Source organism: Nycticebus coucang, chromosome X (genome assembly GCF_027406575.1).
Source record: "Nycticebus coucang isolate mNycCou1 chromosome X, mNycCou1.pri, whole genome shotgun sequence".
NCBI classification, from domain to species: domain Eukaryota; kingdom Metazoa; phylum Chordata; class Mammalia; order Primates; family Lorisidae; genus Nycticebus; species Nycticebus coucang.
Genome location: NC_069804.1, coordinates 5,797,227 through 5,820,914, shown reverse-complemented (window position 1 = coordinate 5,820,914; position 23,688 = coordinate 5,797,227). Strand labels below are relative to the sequence as shown.

The following is a 23,688-nucleotide window of genomic DNA, read 5'->3' as shown; positions in this document are numbered from 1 at the left end:
GAGGAGGAAGGGTGGAGGAAGGGAGAGAGGGGGGAAGGGAGGAAGGGAGGAGGAAGGGTGGAGGAAGGGAGAGAGGGAGGAAGGGAGGAGGAAGGGTGGAGGAAGGGAGAGAGAGAGGAAGGGAGGAAGGGAGGAGGAAGGGTGGAGGAAGGGAGAGAGGGAGGAGGAAGGGTGGAGGAAGGGAGAGAGAGAGGAAGGGAGGAAGGGAGGAGGAAGGGTGGAGGAAAGGAGAGAGGGAGGAAGGGAGGAAGGGAGGAGGAAGGGTGGATGAAGGGAGAGAGGGAGGAAGGGAGGAAGGGAGGAGGAAGGGTGGAGGAACGGAGAGAGAGAGGAAGGGAGGAAGGGAGGAGGAAGGGTGGAGGAAGGGAGAGAGGGAGGAAGGGAGGAAGGGAGGAGGAAGGGTGGAGGAAGGGAGAGAGAGAGGAAGGGTGGAAGGGAGGAGGAAGGGAGAGAGGGAGGAAGGGAGGAGGAAGGGTGGAGGAAGGGAGAGAGAGAGGAAGGGAGGAAGGGAGGAGGAAGGGTGGAGGAAGGGAGAGAGGGAGGAAGGGAGGAGGAAGGGTGGAGGAAGGGAGAGAGAGAGGAAGGGAGGAAGGGAGGAGGAAGGGTGGAGGAAGGGAGAGAGGGAGGAAGGGAGGAAGGGGGAGGAAGGGTGGATGAAGGGAGAGAGGGAGGAAGGGAGGAAGGGAGGAGGAAGGGTGGAGGAAGGGAGAGAGAGAGGAAGGGAGGAAGGGAGGAGGAAGGGAGAGAGGGAGGAAGGGAGGAAGGGAGGAGGAAGTGTGGAGGAAGGGAGAGATGGAGGAAGGGTGGAAGGGAGGAGGAAGGGTGGAGGAAGGGAGAGAGAGAGGAAGGGTGGAAGGGAGGAGGAAGGGAGAGAGGGAGGAAGGGAGGAGGAAGGGTGGAGGAAGGGAGAGAGAGAGGAAGGGAGGAAGGGAGGAGGAAGGGTGGAGGAAGGGAGAGAGGGAGGAAGGGAGGAGGAAAGGTGGAGGAAGGGAGAGAGAGAGGAAGGGTGGAAGGGAGGAGGAAGGGTGGAGGAAGGGAGAGAGAGAGGAAGGGAGGAAGGGAGGAGGAAGGGTGGAGGAAGGGAGAGAGGGAGGAAGGGAGGAAGGGAGGAGGAAGGGTTTAGGAAGGGAGAGAGAGAGGAAGGGAGGAAGGGAGAAGGAAGGGAGAGAGGGAGGAAGGGAGGAAGGGAGGAGGAAGGGTGGAGGAAGGGAGAGAGGGAGGAAGGGAGGAAGGGAGGAGGAAGGGTGGAGGAAGGGAGAGAGGGAGGAAGGAAGGAAGGGAGGAGGAAGGGTGGAGGAAGGGAGAGAGGGAGGACGGGAGGAAGGGAGGAGGAAGGGAGAGAGGGAGGAAGGGAGGAAGGGAGGAGGAAGGGTGGAGGAAGGGAGAGATGGAGGAAGGGAGGAAGGGAGGAGGAAGGGTGGAGGAAGGGAGAGAGAGAGGAAGGGAGGAAGGGAGACAAAGAGAAAGGGGAGGAAGGGAAGGACAGAGGAAGGGAGGAGGAAAAGAGGGAGGAAGGGAGGGAAAGAGGAGGGGAGGGAGAGAAGAAAGTGGGAGGAAGGGAGGAAGGAAGGGAAAGCTTCCTGGATGCTGAACGAATGCGGCAGGGGAAGCATGAACTTTGGGCATCAGGAAACGTCTAATACCACTCCCAGTCACCCACAAACACTTCCCAGAGACTATCCTGAGAGTGACAATCGATACAAAATCTCCAATATGTCATTTTATTTCCCTTTGTCATAAATTTATTTTCTTCCTTCAGGAACGGTAGGAATAGAAACCTGGATAAAATCACATTTCAGGAACTATATCGTCTATACTAGCTGGGGAAGCCCTGCATTTTCACAGTATACCGAAAGCACTCCCCAACTACAGGACAGCACATTATCCTGAAGCTTCCTGCCTACCTTTGCGATGGAGCATGTAACTGTGACTTTTAAACATCTCTCTCTTGCTTCCCTCCCTCCCTTCTTTTTTTCATTGTCTAAATGCAGTTACCACTTTGGAGAATTAGTATTACATTAACATTATTGAATTAAGTAGATTTTACCAACTCATTTTTTAAAGTGTGATACAGGATGCAGTGGAAGAGAATTGAACGTAAAAATATTGTATGTAAACACACACACACACACACACACACACACACACACACACACACACGCCTTCTGAAAATTCCAAAAGGGAATTTCCAGTGAAGAAAAACACTAAGTGTGAAAATAAAAGTCCAGTTTGTTGCTTGACTGAAGTTTGAATAACTGTATCATAGATTCACAAGTGAAAAGTGTTGGCTGAAAATGTAAGGCGTACTTTTTAGGCTGAAGTAAGAGGGGACGGCTGTCAGAGGCAAACTCATGGGAGAGTCAGCGGCTGTAGCTTCCACTAGGTCCCCCACAAGTGCTGAGGCTTAAGAATGTGTTTTGATCCCACTGGACTTGAATGGCACAGATTTTTTTTTTTTGAGGGGTGAGTTTAATTAGTTTCTAAAATACCAATATAAAAAATGTCTGACCTTTTAATCAATCAATAGAGTGTAGTATTATTACACATTTTTGAAGTGGAGTTGTCATCTTTCACTCATAATTTTAGCAATTATTTTTTTTTAATTGTTGGGGATCCATTGAGGGTACAATAAGCCAGGTTACACTGATTGCAATTGTTAGGTAAAGTCCCTCTTGCAATCATGTCTTGCCCCCATAAAGTGTGACACACACCAAGGCCCCACCCCCTCACTCCTTCCCTCTTTCTGCTTCACCCCCCCATAACCTTAATTGTCATTAATTGTCCTCCTATCAAAATTGAGTACATAGGATTCATGCTTCTCCATTCTTGTGATGCTTTACTAAGAATAATGTCTTCCACTTCCATCCAGGTTAATACGAAGGATGTAAAGTCTCCATTTTTTTTTAATAGCTGAATAGCATTCCATGGTAAACATATACCACAGCTTGTTAATCCATTCCTGGGTTGGTGGGCATTTAGGCTGTTTCCACATTTTGGCGATTGTAAATTGAGCTGCAATAAACAGTCTAGTACAAGTGTCCTTATGATAGAAGGATTTTTTTCCTTCTGGGTAGATGCCCAGTAATGGGATTGCAGGATCAAATGGGAGGTCTAGCTTGAGTGCTTTGAGGTTTCTCCAGACTTCCTTCCAGAAAGGTTGTACTAGTTTGCAGTCCCACCAGCAGTGTAAAAGTGTTCCCTTCTCTCCACACCCACGCCAGCATCTGTAGTTTTGAGATTTTGTGATGTGGGCCAATTTCACTGGGGTTAGATGATATCTCAGGGTTGTTTTGATTTGCATTTCTCTAATATATAGAGATGATGAACATTTTTTCATGTGTTTGTTAGCCTTTCATCTGTCATCTTTAGAGAAGGTACTATTCATGTCTCTTGCCCATTGATATATGGGATTGTTGGCTTTTTTCATGTGGATCAATTTGAGTTCTCTATAGATCCTAGTTATCAAGCTTTTGTCTGATTGAAAATATGCAAATATCCTTTCCCATTGTGTAGGTTATCTCTTTGCTTTGGTTATTGTCTCCTTAGCTGTACAGAAGCTTTTCAGTTTAATGAAGTCCCATTTGTTTATTTTTGTTGTTGTTGCAATTGCCATGGCAGTCTTCTTCATGAAGTCTTTCCCCAGGCCAATATCTTCCAGTGTTTTTCCTATGCTTTCATTGAGGATTTTTATTGTTTCAGGCCTTAAATTTAAGTCCTTTATCCATCTTGAATCAATTTTTGTGAGTGGGGAAAGGTGTGGGTCCAGTTTCAGCCTTTTACATGTAGACATCCAGTTCTCCCAACACCATTTATTGAATAGGGAGTCTTTCCCCCAAGGTATGTTCTTGTTTGGTTTATCGAAGATTAGGTGGTTGTAAGATGTTTGCTTCATTTCTTGGTTTTCAATTCGATTCCAAGTGTCTATGTCTCTGTTTTTGTGCCGGTACCATGGTGTCTTGACCACTATGGCTTTGTAGTACAGACTAAAATCTGGTATGCTGATGCCCCCAGCTTTATTTTTATTACTAAGAACTGCCTTAGCTATACGGGTTTTTTTCTGGTCCATACAAAATGCAGAATCATTTTCTCCATATCTTGAAAGTATGAGGTTGGTATTTTGATAGGAATGGCATTGAATAGGTAGATTGTTTTGGGAAGTATAGACATTTTAATAATGTTGATTCTTCCCATCCATGAGAATGGTATGTTCTTCCATTTGTTAATATCCTCTGCTATTTCCTTTCTGAGGATTTCATAGTTTTCTTTATAGAGGTCCTTCACCTCCTTCGTTAGGTATATTCCTAGGTATTTCATTTTCTTTGATACCATGGTGAAGGGAGTTCTGCCCTTAATTAGCTTCTCATCTTGCCTGTTATTGGTGTACACAAAGGCTACTGACTTGTGGACATTGATTTTATATCCTGAAACATTACTGTATTGTTTGATGACTTCTAGGAGTCTTATGGTTGAGTCTTTGGGTTCTCTAAGTATAAGATCATGTCGTCAGCAAAGAGGGAGCATTTGACCTCCTCTGCTCACATTTGGATTCCCTTGTCTTGCCTAATTGTATTGGCTAGGACTTCCAGCACTATGTTGCATAGTAAAGGTGACAGAGGACAACCTTGTCTGGTTCCAGTTCTAAGAGGAAAAGATTTCAGTTTTACTCCATTCAGTAAAATATTAGCTGTGGGTATGTCATAGATAGCTTCAGTCAATTTTAGAAATGTGCCACCTATGCCTATACTCTTCAGTGTTCTAATCAGAAAAGGATGCTGGATATTTTTAATTTTTTTTTATTTTTTATTTTTTTTGTAGAGACAGAGTCTCACTGTACCACCCTTGGTAGAGTGCCGTGGCATCACACGGCTCACAGCAACCTCACAGTCTTGGGCTTACGCGATTCTCTTGCCTCAGTCTCCCGAGCAGCTGGGACCACAGGCGCCTGCCACAACGCCTGGCTATTTTTTTGTTGCAGTTTGGCCGGGGCTGGGTTTGAACCCGCTACCCTCGGTATATGGGGCCGGTGCCCTACTCAGTGAGCCACAGGCGCCGCCCAGGATGCTGGATTTTATCAAATGCTTTTTCTGCATCTATTGAGAGGATCATGTGATCTTTATTTTTGCCTCTGTTAATATGGTGGATAACGTTTATGGACTTGCGTATGTTAAACCAGCCTTGCATCCCTGGGATGAAGCCTACTTGATCATGATGAATGACTTTTTTGATGATAAGCTGTAATCCATTGGCTAGGATTTTGTTGAGAATTTTTGCATCTATATTCATGAGTGAGATTGGTCTGAAATTCTCCTTTTTGTTTGGGTCTTTTCCTGGTTTTGGTACCAGGGTGATGTTAGCTTCATAGAATGTGTTGGGGAAGTTTCCTTCTTCCTCAATTTTTTGGAATAATTTGTGCAGTACAGGAATAAGCTCTTCCTTGAAGGTTTGATAGAATTCTGGTGTGAAGCCATCTGGACCAGGACATTTTTTGGTTGGAAGATTTTTTATTGTTTCTTTGATCTCAGTGCTTGATATTGGTCTGTTCAGGAGCTCTATTTCTTCCTGGCTAAGTCTAGGGAGAGGGTGTGATTCCAAATATTGATCCATTTCCTTCACATTGTCAAATTTCTGGGCATAGAGTTTCTGGTAGTATTCAGAGATGATCTCTTGTATCTCTGTGGGATCAGTTGTTATTTCCCCTTTATCATTTCTGATTGAGGTTACTAGAGATTTTACTTTTCTATTTCTTGTTAGTCTGGCCAATGGTTTATCTATTTTATTTATTTTTTCAAAAAAAAACAACTCTTAGATTCATTAATTTTCTGAATGATTCTTTTGTTTTCAAATTCATTGACCTCTGATTTGATTTTGGATATTTCTTTTCTTCTACTGAGTTTAGGCTTAGATTGTTCTTTTTCCAATTCCATAAGATGGCTTGTGAGATTGTTGATGCGCTCTCTTTCTGTTTTTCGAATGTAGGCATCTAACGCGATGAATTTTCCTCTCAAAACTGCTTTTGCAGTATCCCACAGGTTTTGGTAGCTTGTGTCTTCATTGTTGTTATGCTCAAGGAATTTAATGATTTGCTGTTTTATTTCTTCCTGCACCCATGTGTTATTCAACAGAAGACTGTTTAATTTCCATGTCTTTGGGTGGGGTCAAGCATTTTTGTTAGAGTTGAATTCCACGTTTAGTGCCTTATGGTCTGAGAAGATACAAGGCAAAATTTCAATTCTTTTGATTCTGTTGATATTTGTTTTGTGTCCCAGGATATGATCAATTTTGGAGAATGTTCCATGGGGTGATGAGAAGAATGTATATTCTTTATCTTTGGGGTGGAGTGTTCTATATGCGTCTATCAAGCACAGTTGTTCTAGTGTCTCATTTAAATCTCTTATATCTTTGTTTAATTTCTGTTTAGAGGATCTGTCCAGCTCTGTAAGAGGAGTGTTAAAGTCCCCTGTAATTATGGTATTATCAGATATCATATTGCTCAGACTGAGTAAGGTCTGTTTCAAGAATCTGGGAGCATTTAAATTGGGTGCATAAATATTTAGAATTGAAACATCTTCTTGTTGTATTTTTCCCTTGACCAATATAAAGTGACCATCTTTGTCTTTTTTGATTTTAGTTCCTTTAAATCCACATGAATCTGAAAATAAGATTGCAACTCCTCTTTTCTTCTGAATTACATTTGCCTGAAAAATTGTCTTCCAACCTTGACTCGGAGCTTTAATTTGTCTTTTGAAGCCAGGTGTGTTTCTTGTAGACAGCAAATGGATGGTTTGTGTTTTTTAATCCAGTCAGCCAATCTATGTCTCTTCAGTGGGGAATTCAAGCCATTAACATTTATTGAGATAATTGATAAGTGTGGTAGTATTCTATTCATCTTATTTTGTGAGAGTCCATTGCTTAGTTTTGTCTTGTGCACCAGTGTGGAGGTTAGTTTCTGTCCTTTAATTTCTGAGTTCTTACTTTGCTGCTGATCCATTGTGTTGGTCAGTGTTCAGAACAGGTTCAAGTATTTCCTGTAGAGCTGGTCTTGTTGTGGTGAATTTCCTCAATGTTTGTATATCTGTAAATGTTTTGATTTCTCCATCAGTTTTTAAGCTTAGCTTAGCAGGGTACAGAATTCTGGGCTGGAAATTGTTCTGTTTAAGTAGATTAAAGGTAGATGACCATTGTGTTCTTGCTTGGAAAGTTTCATTACAGAAGTCTGCGGTCACTCTGATGGATGTGCCCCTGTAGGTCAACTGGCGCTTACTCCTGGCAGCTTGCAGAATCTTTTCTTTTGTCTTGACTTTGGACAGGTTCATCACAATGTGTCTTGGAGAAGCTCGGTTAGAGTTGAGGCGACCTAGGGTCCGATAGCCCTCAGAGAGCAGTGTGTCAGAATCTTTGGTGATATTTGGGAAATTTTCTTTTATAATATTCTCTAGTATGTCTTCCATTCCGCTGGGGCATTCTTCTTCCCCTTCTGGGATTCCTATAACTCGTATGTTGGAACGCTTCATAAAGTCCCATAATTCTGACAGTGAACGTTCTGCTTTCTCTCTCTTCTTTTCTGCCTCTTTTACTATCTGAGTTATCTCAAGAACGTTGTCTTCTGCCTCCGAAATTCTTTCTTCTGCATGGTCTAACCTGTTGCTGATACTTTCCATTGCATCTTTAAGTTCCCTAATTGACTGTTTCAGTTCCTTCAGCTCTGCTATATCCTTTTTATAGTCTTCATATTGTTCATCTCTTATTTGATTCTGTTTTTGGATTTCCTTTTGGTTATTTTCCTCTTTATTAGCAGTTTCCTTCATTGTTTCCATCATTTCTTTCATTGTTTTCAACATGTGTATTCTAAATTCCCTTTCTGTCATTCCTAACATTTCTGTATAGGTGGAATCCTCTGCAGTAGCTACCTCATCGTCCCTTGGCAGGGTTGTTCTGGACTGGTTCTTCATGTTGCCTGGAGTTTTCTGCTGATTCTTCCTCATGAGTGATTTGTTTTATCTGTTTCCTTGCCCTAATTTTCCTTTCACTTCCTCTTGCTCTTTAAGTTCTCGTGCCTGTGGACTAAGGGTTCAATGAGTCCTGTTGGTACAGGACCAGAAGGGTGAGAAGGTTGAAGAGCAAGAAAGGGATGAAAGAAAGGAGGACCGAGTGATACGAAAAAAAAAAAAAATAGAGAAAGGAGAGGGATGGGTAAAAGGAATATTGACAAAAAGCAGAGAGGCACAGAAAGAGGGAGACAGAGCAATATAGGTGTACAGTAGGGTACTTTGACAGAACCTTTAAAAAAACACACCTTCTGGGGGTGCCCAGTTGGGTGGTTCCCTTGAGGTCAGCAGCTCTTTGCTAACCTGATCAGACACAGTACCCCACCTCCACCAAGTAGAAAGACAAAAATGCTATAAATCAAACCAAAAGAAGCAAACAGAAAACTTTACGGGATAAAATTGGGTGAAAAACCAAATAATAGTGGTAGAAACACTAGCAAAAATGAAGTTCTAGTTATTGAAAAAGGTGGCAATGGGAAATTATAATTAAACTAGAAAAATTGAGAAAGAAAAAAGATCTGTACGGAAAAGGTTAAAATTAAAAAACAAAACAACATCAACAACATCAAAATAAACAAAAAAGCAACCAAACCAAAAAAAAAAAAAAAAAAAAGAAAAACACACAACCAAAAACAAAGCAGTATGTATATGTTGTTGAATATTGTCTGGGCAACACGTGGTCTTCTGGGGTATGAGATGTTAATCACAGTTCTGATATGACTGGAGGCTGCTGATTTCTCAAACCCCAGCAGTTAGACACCCTAAATCTCTCTTCAGCCCACTTAAAAGGCACTTTGAACTTGTAAACTTGCTGAACAGAAGCTTTCCCAGGAAAATGCTTGCGGCTGGAATCACTGCTGAAGTGGCTATCCACTTACCCATTGTGCCAAAACAGGTCTCACTCTGCCCCTGAGGGTTAGGGCTGCAAGGCGGCTGAGACCCCACCCTTAGGCTACTCAGTTGCTAGGTTACCGGCTCCCACCCGATTCTAGCTCTGTGACCCTGAGGGCGGAGCTTGCCGGGGCAGATCACTCACAATGGCTTCCTGTGGCCCACAGCCAAACACTATTAGCTCCGTCTGGCTCAGCGGCTCAGACTGGGGCCCTAGACAACGGTCAAAGTTCTCCGCACTCCCGCTCAGGCTCTCCCCAAGGCAGTTCAACTGAGTGCCAAGTCCAAAGACACCAAAACAGTTCACAGGTAAGGCCTTTCCGGTTTGCAGTCTCACTGCTACTGAACTTACAGTTGCAGGAGGGTTTCGGCTGACTGAACACATGTGACCACTTGCCGGTTTTCCACTGTTTTAGTCCTCCACTTGGGGTCCAGAAGTCTCTTGCTGACTCCCTGTATCCTCACAGGGCTGATGACAGGCAGATCCCACCATCCAGAGATGCCTGGAGTCCTATCTGCCCCAGCCTTGTAACACCATTCCCAAATACCCACCTGGGGCCATCACCTCCAAGGTCCAGAACCCTGCTCCCTTCATGCCCCGCCATTGTGTCCTCCCCCTTGCTAGTCACCCAAACTCCTCTGCCCAGTCACCTGTGGTTACACTCCATGCTGGCAAAGTTCCTATCATCAGCTCATTTGGTAACCCTGCTTCTTATCCCAGGGTTGGACTGAAACTCACACGATTCTACGCACGGGTGCCAACATTACACAATTCCACACACTGATGCCAACGTCCAGTTCAGAGCAGAGCTGACCTCAGACACAGCCCTATAAGTCATCCCTTGGTGCAAATCCCTCCGTTCCTCTTAAAAGCATTATCCAACCTCACCAACTCCCACTGTCTGCCATCTCCATCACCATCCTAAGATTTACGGGAGCTCCACCCTGGTGTCCCTTTCCACCTCTTCCTGTCATCTCTCAAGTACTCCCTGGTGTCCATCTTCCTTCCTTGAAGTGCTCTTTGTGCCTCAATTCCCTGACCCCACTCACTAGTTTCCTTCCCATTCCAAAGACCCGCCTTTGTCAGTGTGCACCAGAAGTAAGCATGTTATTTTCACATTTCAAGGAAGTCCCATTGATAAAATGAAAGGGAGGGAGGGAGGGAAGGAAGGAGAAACTTAACACAGACAAGTGATACATTGACTCCAAGGGCAACACAGGCTGGCAGCTCAAGCTGCATTCTGTGTGGAGCACACACGATAAAGAGAACTTGGACGTTGCTTTTTTAGGTCTTACAGGTTTTTTTTTTTTTTTTGAGACAAAGTCTTACTATGTAGTCACCTGCCACAACACCCGGCTATTTTGTTGTTGTTGTTGTTTTTGTAGTTGTCATTGTTGTTTAGCAGGCCCAGGCTGGGTTTGAACCCGCCAGCCCTGGTGTATGTGGCTAGCGCCCTAACCAATGAGCTATGGGCACTGAGCCTGGTCTTACAGTTTTTGATAAGTAGAAACATGAAGATTGATTTCTAAACTCTGATCCTGGATTTACATAGAAACTGTGGGGCATAAATTCCTCCTGGTGCCTTAAACATCCTTGCAGGGTCATCTTACTCCACCGCCATGGTTGGACCTTTACCTCCGTAGACAGGAGAAAGCCAGGACAGCCTCATCACGATGGTGTTCCTGGCCGTCCTTGGCACTCTGGACATGGCCTTGAAAATATCTGGCACCTGTTCTCCAAGATTTCACATATACAAAGTACTTGTTAAGGCCCTACCATGTTCACTGTCTGTACGGATCTAAAAATTAGTGTCTTCTACATACACTAAACCAGAACACTCTTGCCCAAGTAAGTGAGCCTTTAAGTGAAGGGTTCCACATTGCCTGTTGGTGTCCATTCTCCCACAACTACTTTAGTCCTGGGAAGAGTCTGTTACGGAATGACTAATCCATTAGAACCAGGCCTGTTAAGCCAGACCCTGGTTACAATTATGCTGTATCTTTGAACATTACCCAAGGCTCCCAAGTGGCAGCACTTTCTTTATTCTTGAGGTTCCTGAGAACCTCTAAATCCTTCTCCGACCCCGACAGGGACAGGGTGCAAGGGCCTTGCTGCTGTGTTGAGTGGCGGGCAAGTGACCACACATCCATCCTGGTAAGGATGGAGGTCTCTGTTCAAGAATGCTGACCACACATCAGCATGGTAAGGATGGAGGCATCCTGTGCCAGTCCCTAAGATCACCCTTCAAGAATGCATCCCTTATTCTTTCTCTAGGTGGGTTCTCTGTGCTCAGAGGTGGTGACACTGTCCAGAGCCCCCCAAGGTGGGGGGTGGGCAGAAGAAATCATAGAAACTGAAGGCTGCCTTGTGAGGCTGAGCCACTGCGGGGTGGCAAGAAAGAAAACCATGTTTCTTTGCTTGTTTGCAACTGTGAGCCTCAGAGCAAAGTCTGGCTCTGAAATGCAAAGTAAACCATTGTGCCCAACGATGCAGCAACACCTGAGTTGTATCAGTGGGCAGAACTCTTGAAAAGGAGCTTGCTGGGCGGCACCTGTGGCTCAAAGGAGTAAGGCACCGGCCCCATATGCCAGAGGTGGCAGGTTCAAACCCAGCCCCGGCCAAAAATGGAAAGAAAAAAAAGAAAAAGAGCTTGTTAAACAGGTGGACTAACACAGGGGCTGGAAAAACACCCCTTTCCCTCTTGAATACAGCTAGCCCTAAGACAGATATGACAGATTAGGGTTAGGGGTGGGGTTAGGGTTAATCCTGAGATCGTGACCAACTGAACACCAAACTCAGGAAACCCAATGTGCTGGCATTTCTTCCACTGTGCTTGTTTGAAAGAGAGAACGTCACAAAAACCATCTGATAGATTCCAACCATAGCAGTGGCAGGATTTGTTTTATTTTGTTGTTCATTAGAAAGTCTGACCCAAAGCCAGAGATCTGTCTGGCTATCCACCTGATTGCTCTCTGCCTGCATTTCTCTTCATTTCATAAGAGGACAGTGTTTGCTAGTCTCATCCTGAGCAGGCCTGGTTTCTGAGTCCTTTCCGTGACTCTATTAATAGCACAAGGGGCTCTAAGTAAACGCTGATTGCATGCAAATTCCACCTCACAGACTGGGCCTGTAGATAAGACACCACTGGGGAGGACTCCGTCCTTCCCGCCACCCGCCCCTCCCACCGACCATGCACCAGCAGGTCTGCGGTAAATGTCAGTCTCTTTCCAATGCAAGAAAAACAGGTACAATGACACCCCCCCCCAAAAAAAAAAGTTTGCTGTGCATTTGAAAACAAATGTGATTTTACACATTTGCTTCTCCCCAAGACCTGTTTCAGAATTAGTTGGATTGAAAATCAGACTTTGCAATAGCAGCAGGACTGCCCAGCAGGTTGCACTGTAGGTGTGTCCAGTTGTATCCACCCCCCACATGCCCACCTTCCCACCCTCCTTTGGTCCAAAGGGCACTTCTCCTGCACCTGCTAGGGGTGTTCCTTACAGTCTGCCCTGCGCCCTGATAACATCTCCTGCAAGATTCTTAAATCCTTCGTAGCCTCTCTGTTCCCTTAAGCCAAGCATCTTATCACGATTGCATCCCTTCCACCAAAACAATTAGGCACACAGTTGGCATCCAGGAAACGTGACTGTGGAGTAGGTGGGATTCGTTCCTGGGCAGCACGATGCCACCTTGCTTGTCACTCAGAAAAAAGAGGAACCAGGCAGTGTAGACACCAGCCTCTGGGAGGAGCAGCCGCATCTCAACACCTGTTCCCCCACTGCGCATTCTGGAACCTGTGGTGCGGGTTCTCAACCCTCCCTAGCCTCACCTGTAGAGAGGGGGGTGATAAAGGTGCTGCCCACAGCACAGACGATTGGTGGCACAAAAGGAGGCCACGTACGTGACTGCGGGGCCAGGTGTGGGAACGCTGTCCATAGCGGTCACGAGGATCTCCAAAAAAGTGCTGCCCCTACTTTGGATTTGCATAACACTGCAGCTGTAGGAGTTTAAAGAGCCCCGTGTGGCTTTATTGCAAAGGCCCCCGTAGCTCTCACATCATCTCCATGGCGTCAGCCTCTCTCCAGAATGGAAATGATAAGAAGCAGAGCCCTCTAAGAATAAGCCTGCTAAGAATAAGGCAAGAGGCTGCCATAATGTGGGGTGGAGTTGGGTGTGGTGTACAATTTATGCAATAATCTCTTTGCTGCAAATTTGCCTTTCCAGGCACAAAGAAGCCTGCCATGGACAAAGGGATGCTCCCTGGAAATGATGGTGCCCTCAGGTTTCGAAAGTAAACGCTCTGAATGAGGGACACGTGCCCATCCTGGTGCACTCTGATGCTTCTGTCCCAGCTGTCCTTTGTGTGGGGAGCATGTCTTTGCAAGCAAATATCCCCTTTTAATTTTATTACATTATTATCCAGAGTGTTTCTGTGTAATAATGAAAAGGCCTTTCTTGGAAAGAAGGAAATGTTTCTCAAAACACTCAGATGTATTGAATTTATAAAACAAAAGCTTCCTTAAAAATTCATGTGATGCCTAGGGCAAGGATTTTATCTTTTGGCAAAAAAAATAAAATAAAAAAGAACACAATCATCTGTAATATTATATCAGGGTCTAACGCAGGTGTCAAAGATTGAAAAATAACTCTGTTCTAGAGGGAAGGAGTAGGAAGACGACACTGGAAGTTATCATTTTTAACGCATCCGAAGAGGCATTTGTGCCATTATAATTAAACAAAATCAAATCAACAGGTGTGATGATACAGCAGGAAGTGGCCTGCTCGCCAAGAGAAGGGTGAGAATTGTCTCAGAAATCTGATACATTAAATAAAACACTTATTAAAAACATTAAAAAATTCTACTTATTTACACTACACAATAGTCTGCTGACCTACACCACTAAGATGTGAAATACGTAAATGGGTTTATGTGCAGCATTTCAGAAAGGAAAAAAATACATGAAGGAAGGAAAAAGGCTTGTCCTCATCCATATGAAAGCCCTAAGCATGGTGCATTCTTCTTATAAGTCTTGCCAGGGAGAATGCTGTGGGTTTTGTTTTTCTTAGTGTTACAAGTGACACTCGGTCTTGTTATATTATAAAGCCACATACTGCCAGAAAAAAAAGAAACTTAGAAGTTGCACTTAGTGAATTCTACCATCAAGGTCACAGATGTGTTAGAGATTTAAGACGTCTCCCAACTTCACAGAGACAATGAAAGAAAGATCTAAAAGGTGGAAGACGAGTCAAGTCTTTGTTTTGGTTTTTTTTTGAGACTGAGTCTCAAGCTGTTGCCCTTGGTAGAGTGCCATGGCGTCACAGCTCACAGCAACCTCAAACTTTTGGGCTTAAGAGATTCTCTTGTCTCAGCCTCCCAGCCTCAGCTGGGACTACAAGAGCCCGCCACAATGCCTGGCTGTTTTTTTGTTGCAATCGTCATTGTTGTTTAGTGGGTTTGAACCGTCCAGCCTTGGTGCATGTGGCCGGCACTGTAAGCACTGTGCTACGGGTGCGGAGCCAAGATTCAAGTCTTCTTGTTTCTCCTTTCATGATTAAAACAAGACAGAACCAAACTTGTTCTACAATCCCCATAGGAGGTGTCCATCCCCGCAATCAATTTGCTGCTTAATACAAACCAACAAAGACAACTCGTGGCAATGACTGGATTTCCAAAATGTCCGGATGAAAAGGTTAGAAACTATCAATTTAGTGCCCAAAAAGGAAAAGGAAGGAAGGATAAGAGAGAGAAAGGGAAAGGAAAGAAAGGCATGAAAACCTTTTCATTCTTTTCCATATGTTTTCTTTTTTTCCCTAGTTATAGAGGGTAAATTAACATCGTGTGTCATGAAAATCTTAAGCAGGCCGGTTGACTGCCGGCATTTGGCCAACATCATCCCCGCCCTGTCTCTGATGCTGTCCAAATGGACCCAGCAACGTCAAAACAGCAGGATATCTCACTAGAAAAGACTGACACTCGGAGTTCAGAGTCGCCGATTTTCTACTCCCTTCGGTAACCCAGACGCTACGGCCTTCCCTGTACTCTGCGAGGTCGGCCTGAGATTGCTGTGCTGAGAAAGGGAAAGGAAAGCGTGTGAAGATTACCTCACATGGACACGGGGACTTACTGGTAAACAAAGCCTCAAAAAGGGAGCCTTTCCACTATCTAGGAGAAATGCCAGACACGGACTTCTCAGAAACAGAGTTGCTGGGCCAGGAAAGGGGCGAAAGGACAGGAGATCAACAAAGTGTGCAGTCCTCAGATGGGGCTGTGAGTGTGGCTCTGAGACGCCCTGAGCCCCCTGCAGCTATTCTGGACGGCAAACCCACCACGTCTCTAACGTGCTGATGATGACCAGGCTCTGCCTAGCTTTCCCCGTGACTCTCCTCCGCCAGCAGCCCACAGATGCAGACCTCCCAGAATGCAGCCACCAGCTACTGCAAACACCCACATGGGGCTGACGGTGCTTTCTGTATCCTGTTTCCTTTTAAAATATAGTAGAACCTCTGTAAGGTGACGACTCAGGGACTGGAACAAACTGGACAACACACAGAGGGGGTCCCCATAAGGAACCAGGCCTGCTGCTCTGATATGTACGTGTGGTGCATGTCCGGTCTATGGAAGTTAGGTCAACGTGAGGAGGTGGTCAGTGTAGGGAGGAGGTCAGTTTGGCATTTCCTTTAACACACACACATATTTGCTCTTTAAAAAGGCTTCGGGAACACAATAGAAATTCACAGGAAAGAGGACAGAAGATCAAAGACTTGGCCACACGATAAGCCCCCCCTGAAGACACACGTACCCACACTCCAGTCCAGCTCCTCGACAGCGTCCCCGTATGCTCCGTGCTGACTTCTGCCGGCAAATTCCCGGGCGGCGAAGAGGGCGGTATGCACATGCAGGTAAGACAGGAACAGCAGGAATGGCCTGTCAGAGTTCCTGCAGAGAAAGAGAAGCCCAGGTCATGGCAGTATGTCCACAGCCATTGTGATTACCGTCCACTTGTCCCTGGGCACGGCCCTTTGAAAATTCACTATCAGACTTCATTGGCCCAGGATGGCGGCTGCTAGTCACAGAAAAGGAATTGCCCGAGTGTCTCTGGGAAGTAGGTTATTGTTACCCTCTGTGGATCAGCCACTGAAGTATTATGTCATTGAAACACCGTGCAGGGACACAACGCAGGAGGAAAGGTGATGGAAAGCCACCCGTATGTGGACTTCTGTTTGTACTCTGTCCTCCTTTCTCTATATGGTGATTAATGTGAATCCACCCAGCCTGAAAACAATATTGTCTTTGAGAAAAAAGAATGTTATATATATACTCACAAAAAACAAATAAAGACAGTATCATTTTTTCTTTTTAATCGACAAATAACAATTGCATCCATTTATGGGCTACAATGGAACGTTACCATATAGCTACACATTGTGGGATTAAGCCAAGCTTACAGATACTTCTCATATAATTTAAAATCCAGCTTCTCTTATAATTTAAAATCTACTCGGTTAACAATTTTGAAACAGACAATACACTGCCATTAACTGTGGTCCCCCTGCTGTGCACTGGGTCACACTACTCCTCCCATCTAACTAAAACTTGATATCTTTTGAGCAACTTGTCCCCCTTTCCCACCCACTCTACTCCTCCAGCTCCTGGTAACTACCATTCCACCCTCTGCTTCTAAGAGATCAACGTTTTTAGATCCCGTTTTTAGATCAGGCACAATCTGTTTTTCCATGCCTGCCTCATCACTCTCAGCTTACCGTCCTCTCAGTCCATTCACGTGCCCAGGGGCAGAATGCCCTTCTTTTCTAAGGCTGTGTAATAGTCTATCCTGCATCTGGAGTTCTGTCATCCAGTTCCATCAATGCCTAACACCAATGTAACTCTGTGGCTGACGTTAGTGACACACTTCCCCTGACCCACAATAAAACATGTCTCTCAGAATGAATACCCAATTTCCAAGATTTGGGAAGGTAAATGGCACATTCCTTGAACTGGCATTGTGGTTAAACCTATAGTTCAACCTGGAGAGGTGAATGGTATTGCCAAAGTATTTGTCAATTCGGAGTGCACCGAAATCTACTTCTCTTGAGTGGATTAGAACACATGGGTGCCACAGAGGTCTAAGTCACAGTGAACAGGTTTCCTTTGCCATGGTGGCCATCGCGACATTGTACACAGGCCTGATGGTTCCCACCGAGTGTGTGGAAAGGGAGCAGTGAGGTCTATCACTTATTCTTCATGTCCCGTGACCTCTGATAAACGCGCTTACTTCTGCAGCTCAATGTCACACAGCAGGCCCAATCTTTACCTCTGTGTGCGAAACAAGGGAGTGGCCTTTCCAAAAGCTACTGGGGCACAGGACAGCTGTCCACTGCCCAGAAAGCTACTGGGGCACAGGACAGCTGTCCACTGCCTGGAAAGCTACTGGGGCACAGGACAGCTGTCCACTGCCCGGAAAACTACTGGGGCACAGGACAGCTGTCCACTGCCCGGACAGGTGGCTGCAGCTTTCGGAGGTATATGTGAGGAGTGGCCATGCGGACAGCAGGTGCACCCAGTGGCAGCTGCTGGCTTCCTGCCCAGTCTCCGTGCCTGGCTGTCACCCTGATCCCAGCTCTTCCTCTAACTGCTCCTGTGAGTGGGGGTGGATTCCTAAAGTACCCAGGCTTCTGGTTCATCTTCCAAACACGAAAAGTTCTGACCAAGCCTTATCCTGATGCAAACACTCACAAGTCCCAAACTCTACCCCAGTGAACACAACCAGCCCCCAAACACAGCTTGCACTTTTGCAGCTCAATGCCTGGAACGTGATCATCTCTCTGCCTAAAACTCACTTCCGCCTCTTCTTGGCAAATAGTCATGACTCAGAAGCCGTCTCCAGGGCCACCTTGTCTGTGAGGCTGATCCCTCTGCCCAGGTAGTGCCATGAGGGATGAGCACTTTGGAGCATCTTCAGCTGAACACCTGACCCCCAGCAGCCTGCCCAGTCCCTAGCAGGGCCCAGCAAAACTGCCACAGGGAAGAGTGAGTGGAGGGGTGGCCAGCCGAATGAATGTGGTTTCTAATAAAGCACTTCCAGCACCACGGGAACCAGCGATGTGCTCTCTTCTCTGCACTGAGGTGCCCACGTGTTCCTGGCACCTGCCTTGGGATTGGCAGGTGCTCATACGCAGGAAATCTCTGCTATTGGATGAAATATTTTGTCAGCCCTGCCAGCGTGGGCAGCTCCACTCAGCAGTCAACTTTAGGGACTTGTGAATTCAACACAGTTTATATAAAAATTGCTCCAAAGCAGGGTTTTGTTTTTGGTTCTTATTTGTTAGAGACAGAGACTTGCTTTCTTGCCCAGGGTAAAGTGCCATGGCGTCATAGCTCACAGTAAGCCTAAACTCCTGGGCTCTAGCAATCCTACTGCTTCAGCCTCTGAGTAGCTGGGACTACAGGTCAGCTAATGGTTCTATTTTTACTAGAGATGGGGTCTCGCTCTTGCTCAGGCTGGTCTTGAACTCCTGAGCTCAAGCAATCCACCCGCCTCAGCCTCCCAAAGTGCTAGGAATACAGGTGTGAGCCACCACGCCTGGCCCAAAGTAGGTATTATTGGATCCTAAGTATCTTCATTTTGAAGGGGTCAGAATTCATCACTAAAAACTGTTCAATATGTTGGCCAGCCACTGAAACTTCTAAAGAAATAATACAGTCAATTAAATTAACTCTGGTTCCTTTTTTTATTTTTGGATCCCTTACCTCCTCATGCCAAAGACATTTGAAATTTAGGAATGAATCTCACTACTCTAATAAATGGATGCACACTTTCCTAAGTATACATCCTAATATCATAATGTACCATAAGTACACATCTCTAATATCCTAAGGTTAATATAGCCTGTCTTCCTTCCTGCAGCCCACACAGCTGTTCTGGGTCAGCTCCTCAGATCTGCAGGGTGTAACATGCCTCTCATAAGGTTGGTCCTTGCATTAATTAACCCCTGGCCTTTGGAAACAGAAAATGAGCACAAAATATCACACACACAAACACGAGAGCTGAGCAGGGTGTCTCCTGTCCACTGAACACAAGCGGATCCAATCCAGCCCATCGACGGTAGCCATTAGCACTGTTTCATCATTTCAGCAATTGGTGGGGAATTGAGTCATTTTTTAAATAACAATATGAAATGACAACACATCTCCTGGGTGAAGGGCTCAACTTGAACTTCACCTTAGAAATGAAAACAATGTGACCTAAATATTTGTACCCTCATATCAATCTGAAATACATAAAGTTAAAAAAGGAAAAAAAATGAATATGAAATGAGGGAATGCCGTTATTATTTCCCAACCAAGAAAAAGAAGTTGTAAGTGGCTTGTCTCACCTCTCACCATAACTACAATGGGAAGGCGTGAGATTAGAACCTACAGCATGTGGTCAAAAGCCCTCACCATATCTTCACCAAAAAGAAGAGATACTGATGTTTGGATAGGACCACTGGAACTGCCATCCTGGCTGCGATCTGCACACAGAATGTCTACAAGGCTTCGTCTTTAGCTACTTGTAAAAGCAGGTGCCCTGGAGGAGGCTGGAGGAACGGAAACTCAGCCCTCATGTCAGAGGAAGAGCTGGGATCAGGGTGACAACCAGGCATGGAGAGCGGGCAGGAAGCCAGCAGCTGCCACTGCCCTCCAGGGCTTCCTGGGAGGCCTCCATTCTGGTATTTATCACAAGGGAAGTTTATTCAGACCCAGATGAATTGCACCTCCTTGCACAGCCGCAGACCATGATCCCCCCAAACTGGCTTAGATGTCTCAAAATGAACATGAAATTACACTCTCTACGCTCGCTCCTAAATAGAGAGCTACATTATGGACAAGAACAATTGTCTGCAATTTCACTCTCATCTGTTCTCCCATTTATTTTTAGATTGAAAGTTAAGGGACGTAGAGAAGGAATCTTAAAAAGTCAATCTTCCAAGCGCAATATATGGTCATAGATGCAAATAGGGGAAGTGAGTGGCAGAACTTGCCAGAACCAAGAGCCACTGCACGGACGGAAATGCCCAACACCAGGCTTTAGCCCAGTTCCAACTTGCGGGTCCAATTCTGAATGTTAATCCTCTTGTCCAAAAGTTTAAAAAATATATATATATATACACATATATGAAAGAGGCAGCTGTCCGTGTGATGGGCAGAATCACAAGATATATAGTATCCTGTTAACACGTGAGGTGGGAATTTAAAAAAAAGATAAAGACGGTACAACGAGCAAATGAGGAAGCCCAAGGCAAGCAGTGTTTCAGGAGGAAGGTAGGAAGAGCGGAGTCAAAGACCCCAGTTTCGCAATTCAATCGAGGAGGCACATGACTTCTGTCCTGGAAGGCAGGAGGGTCCTCTGTAGAAGAGGGCAAGGGAATTCGTGTGTTGATTATGAAGATGCAGCTGTTCACAGAATTCGATTCCTCATCACTCTGTACAGCAGTGCCTTTTCATTAAGTAGGGGAGACACCACAGAGCCCAGTAGTTTCATGTGCACACTACTAACCTCTGTGCCGGGTGTGCGAATAGGGATTGGGTCTTATACACAAAAAAATAAACCTGGAAAACATTTTTTAAAAAGCATATTTGACGTGCAAAAATGCTGTAGCAAGAAGATTCACCACCCAGGAATGGAGGTAAAATCAACAGTGCATGGGAATGTGGCCAGACGGACAGAAGTCATTGGCATTCCTGGGAACACCTGGGGGCTGATTGACAGCTCGAAGCCAGGTGAAGCAATTCTCACTTAGTCACATTGTTTTGGAGACCAGGAAAGGCCAAGGCCTCCATGGCCAGGCCTACCAAGAATACGCAGGGGCTGTCTTCCTCTCTCTGACCTTGGACACTCACTGATACATCAGTGGGTTGGTGGGAGGGAGATTTCTCAATAACAGCTTAACTCCTTTTTTATTAGCTGGAGCACTTTCAGTAAACAACTCTTTTGAAAATTTACTGCCACTGTCACGCACAGCGTGTGGAAAGATAGAACTTTCAGCTGCCACATGCCTTTGCTCCATTTGTTAAAAATACAGAAGGAAGCTCCGAGCCTTCCCAGCAATGTGTAATCGTCCCCAGTGCAGAATAAAAAGATTTACATCCTATGGAGTTACCAGGGAAAAGCCTGGTGAGAAGATGGCTGAGGCATTTCTTTTTTTTCCTGTCTGCTGCAAACGAGACTTTTGATGGTTGAGTGTTTGACCTTTATTATCCCGATAGCGTCCTAACTCGAGTGGGAGCAGGGAGTGATGTGAATGCAAATCCGGATGATTCTGTGGGAATCATTCTGTCTGAATGCCCTCTGCTGCTGGCAATCAGACTGTGTGATAAACCAGACAATGGCGTCCGCTCCGTCAGCCTGCCGGATGTCGTGTGACCGCTGATGTGGACGGCAGATGCACGCATATGACCAGCTGTTCATTTCTTCCACGGGTGAATTGTGCAGCTTTTAGACAGATGTCATGCTGACATACCATATTAGGCACTAGAAATGTAAAGGGAGCTGGACGGGACCCTGTGGTCAGCACCCCACGCCTGGACAGGAGCCTGGATGGTTCCTCTTGGCTGTCTTTCCTGCCTTGCACAGCGCTGCAGACAATTCTTTATGGATGTGTGTGTCCTTTGAAATTAAATCTGACTTATCGTTCTTATCATGAATTAAAATCAATACCACCCCTATTCCTTTCCGGCTTGAACTCTCAACTGAACTAATAAGGCCCTCCCAGGATTCCGTTACCCAAAAACATGCTTTGTACCAGATTACAGGTATTTATCATAGCTGCTTACACTGTGGCCCAGCTGGACGTGTGCGAGGCCAGGCTGGAGGTCATCTACAAATGCATTTCAGGATTTGGACTGTTACTGATTGCTATGGCAGCACCCATAGTGGGATAATAGGTTGTATCTCCTGAGGATACATTTACCTTTACCAGCTGTCACCGATTTCAAGGCATTCTTATTATGCGAACAATGTCCCTAGAAAGGAGTCCGTGTTTGCCATAAAACTAAAGCCCAGCGAGAGTAGGAAGGGGAATTGTTCTCCATGACTCCCCACTAAGCAAATATTCTTTCTATGCACAGGTTCCCCTGGTTATTCACGTCTTCCGTAATCCTGAAGTCAGGATAAGTGGTCAGGGACAGGGTTCATCAGAGTTACAAGAAGGTCCCACCACTCTAGAAAGTCACAGATTAAAAACAGATCCCTACATAATTTCCAACTTTTGGATTTGTTATCTGTAAACCCTTTGCTACAGTCATCCCATCTTGAGCTTAACTGAAAATCATTTGCTTTTATTTAATTTGTGATTACAGCATCTCAAAATGCACATGCATCTCCAGTGGGCCCTCTGTAAGTTGACCAGCCAAGAGACTGTAATAAGCTGGTCAACACACAAAGGTGGTCAACATAAGGAACTAGGCCTACTGTACTGATATGTACAGATGGTGCATGTCCAGTCCACGAATATTAGGTCAACTTAAAGCAGGTGATCTGTGTGCACAGGTGGTCAGCTATGGAGGGCCTACTGTCTATCTGATATACTGATAAAACTTACAGAAACTGGGACCTGAAGAACAGAATAATCACGGCAAACGTCACATGAGCTTGTAAACCCAATAGCCAGACACCATCGGCTACACAAAGTATGTGGGTGTAAATGTCACTGCCGTTCTCGGAAACTACTTTGTTGAAAATGAGCTTGTGCGTACTTTCAGAGAAAAATACATGCTGATCTCTTTGAACTTAAATGTTTTTCCTAGCAATGAGGCACTGTTTCCTATGAATTCAGAGAGGAAGAGGGCCAGTGTATCTAGCTTTTCACAAAGCAGAACCACACGGGTCCACTGCTCTCTGTTGAAGATGACAGAAGGCATGGATCTCGTTCTACCCACCAGCATGACACCTTGTGAAAATGTAGCCTTGACTTGAACTAAAGAAAAAAAGAAAAAGAAAAACTGCTTTGTAAATAAAATTAACTTGGTGAATTCACCCACTATCCTGCACCTTTTATTTTCTTTCCAGAATATCCAGATACTTCTCCATCACCATGGCAACAACATTACTGACATTGGAGCTATATAAGAATCACAGAGATTGGTTCTGCTCTCTTGGCTGGGAACGGGCTTGGGACCCAGACTTTTCTATCTGGGAAAAGGGTGTTGAGAGACCTGCACAAAGCCTAGGTCTTCTTTGCTGAGATGCACTTGGACCTTATCAACAAATCTGCTACTCTAGTATGGATGGAAGAGACAACATTCACTCACCTCTCTGGGGTCTCTACTCCAACACGAAGAAGTTTTGTTTCCCTCTAAGCTTAAATCCAGCCTACGCTCTCACCTGCGGGATCCTGGCTATTCACTGGCAGGTTCTGAGCCTCCAACTGTCTCCACTACAACACACCTGCGTATTGATCTCACAAAGCTGTTATGTAGCACGAACGAGTGACGGACACAGAAAGTGTACAAGATGATGCATCCATCTCCGGTGGCTTTGAACAATTGGAAACCACGGGGACAAGCATCCACGGTGCCAGCCCACGCCCCGCGCTGTGTTTCCAGGTATGCCGGGCCCTGAAAGTGATGGTTTCACATGGCGCAGAGAAGAGGGCTGGCCAAGCCCAAAGCTGTGATGATAGGATGACCTTAGAGGACCAGAAGGAGAGCTCTATGTCTCTAAAACAGCACACAGTTCACTCCTCCTTGTAACAATCAGGAGGAATTCTTGC

At 45.4% G+C, this 23,688-nt stretch overlaps 1 protein-coding gene across 5 annotated transcripts in view; it reads right to left on the bottom strand.

Annotated features, from left to right (window-relative positions):
* STS (steroid sulfatase) overlaps nt 1–23,688 on the bottom strand; it is a 173,651-nt gene that overhangs the window by 51,453 nt on the left and 98,510 nt on the right. For all 5 annotated transcript variants that reach the window (XM_053579484.1, XM_053579485.1, XM_053579487.1 and 2 more), the window contains one exon: nt 15,738–15,874. In XM_053579484.1, the coding sequence (XP_053435459.1) occupies nt 15,738–15,874 (137 nt within the window). The remainder of the gene's footprint in view (nt 1–15,737; nt 15,875–23,688) is intronic.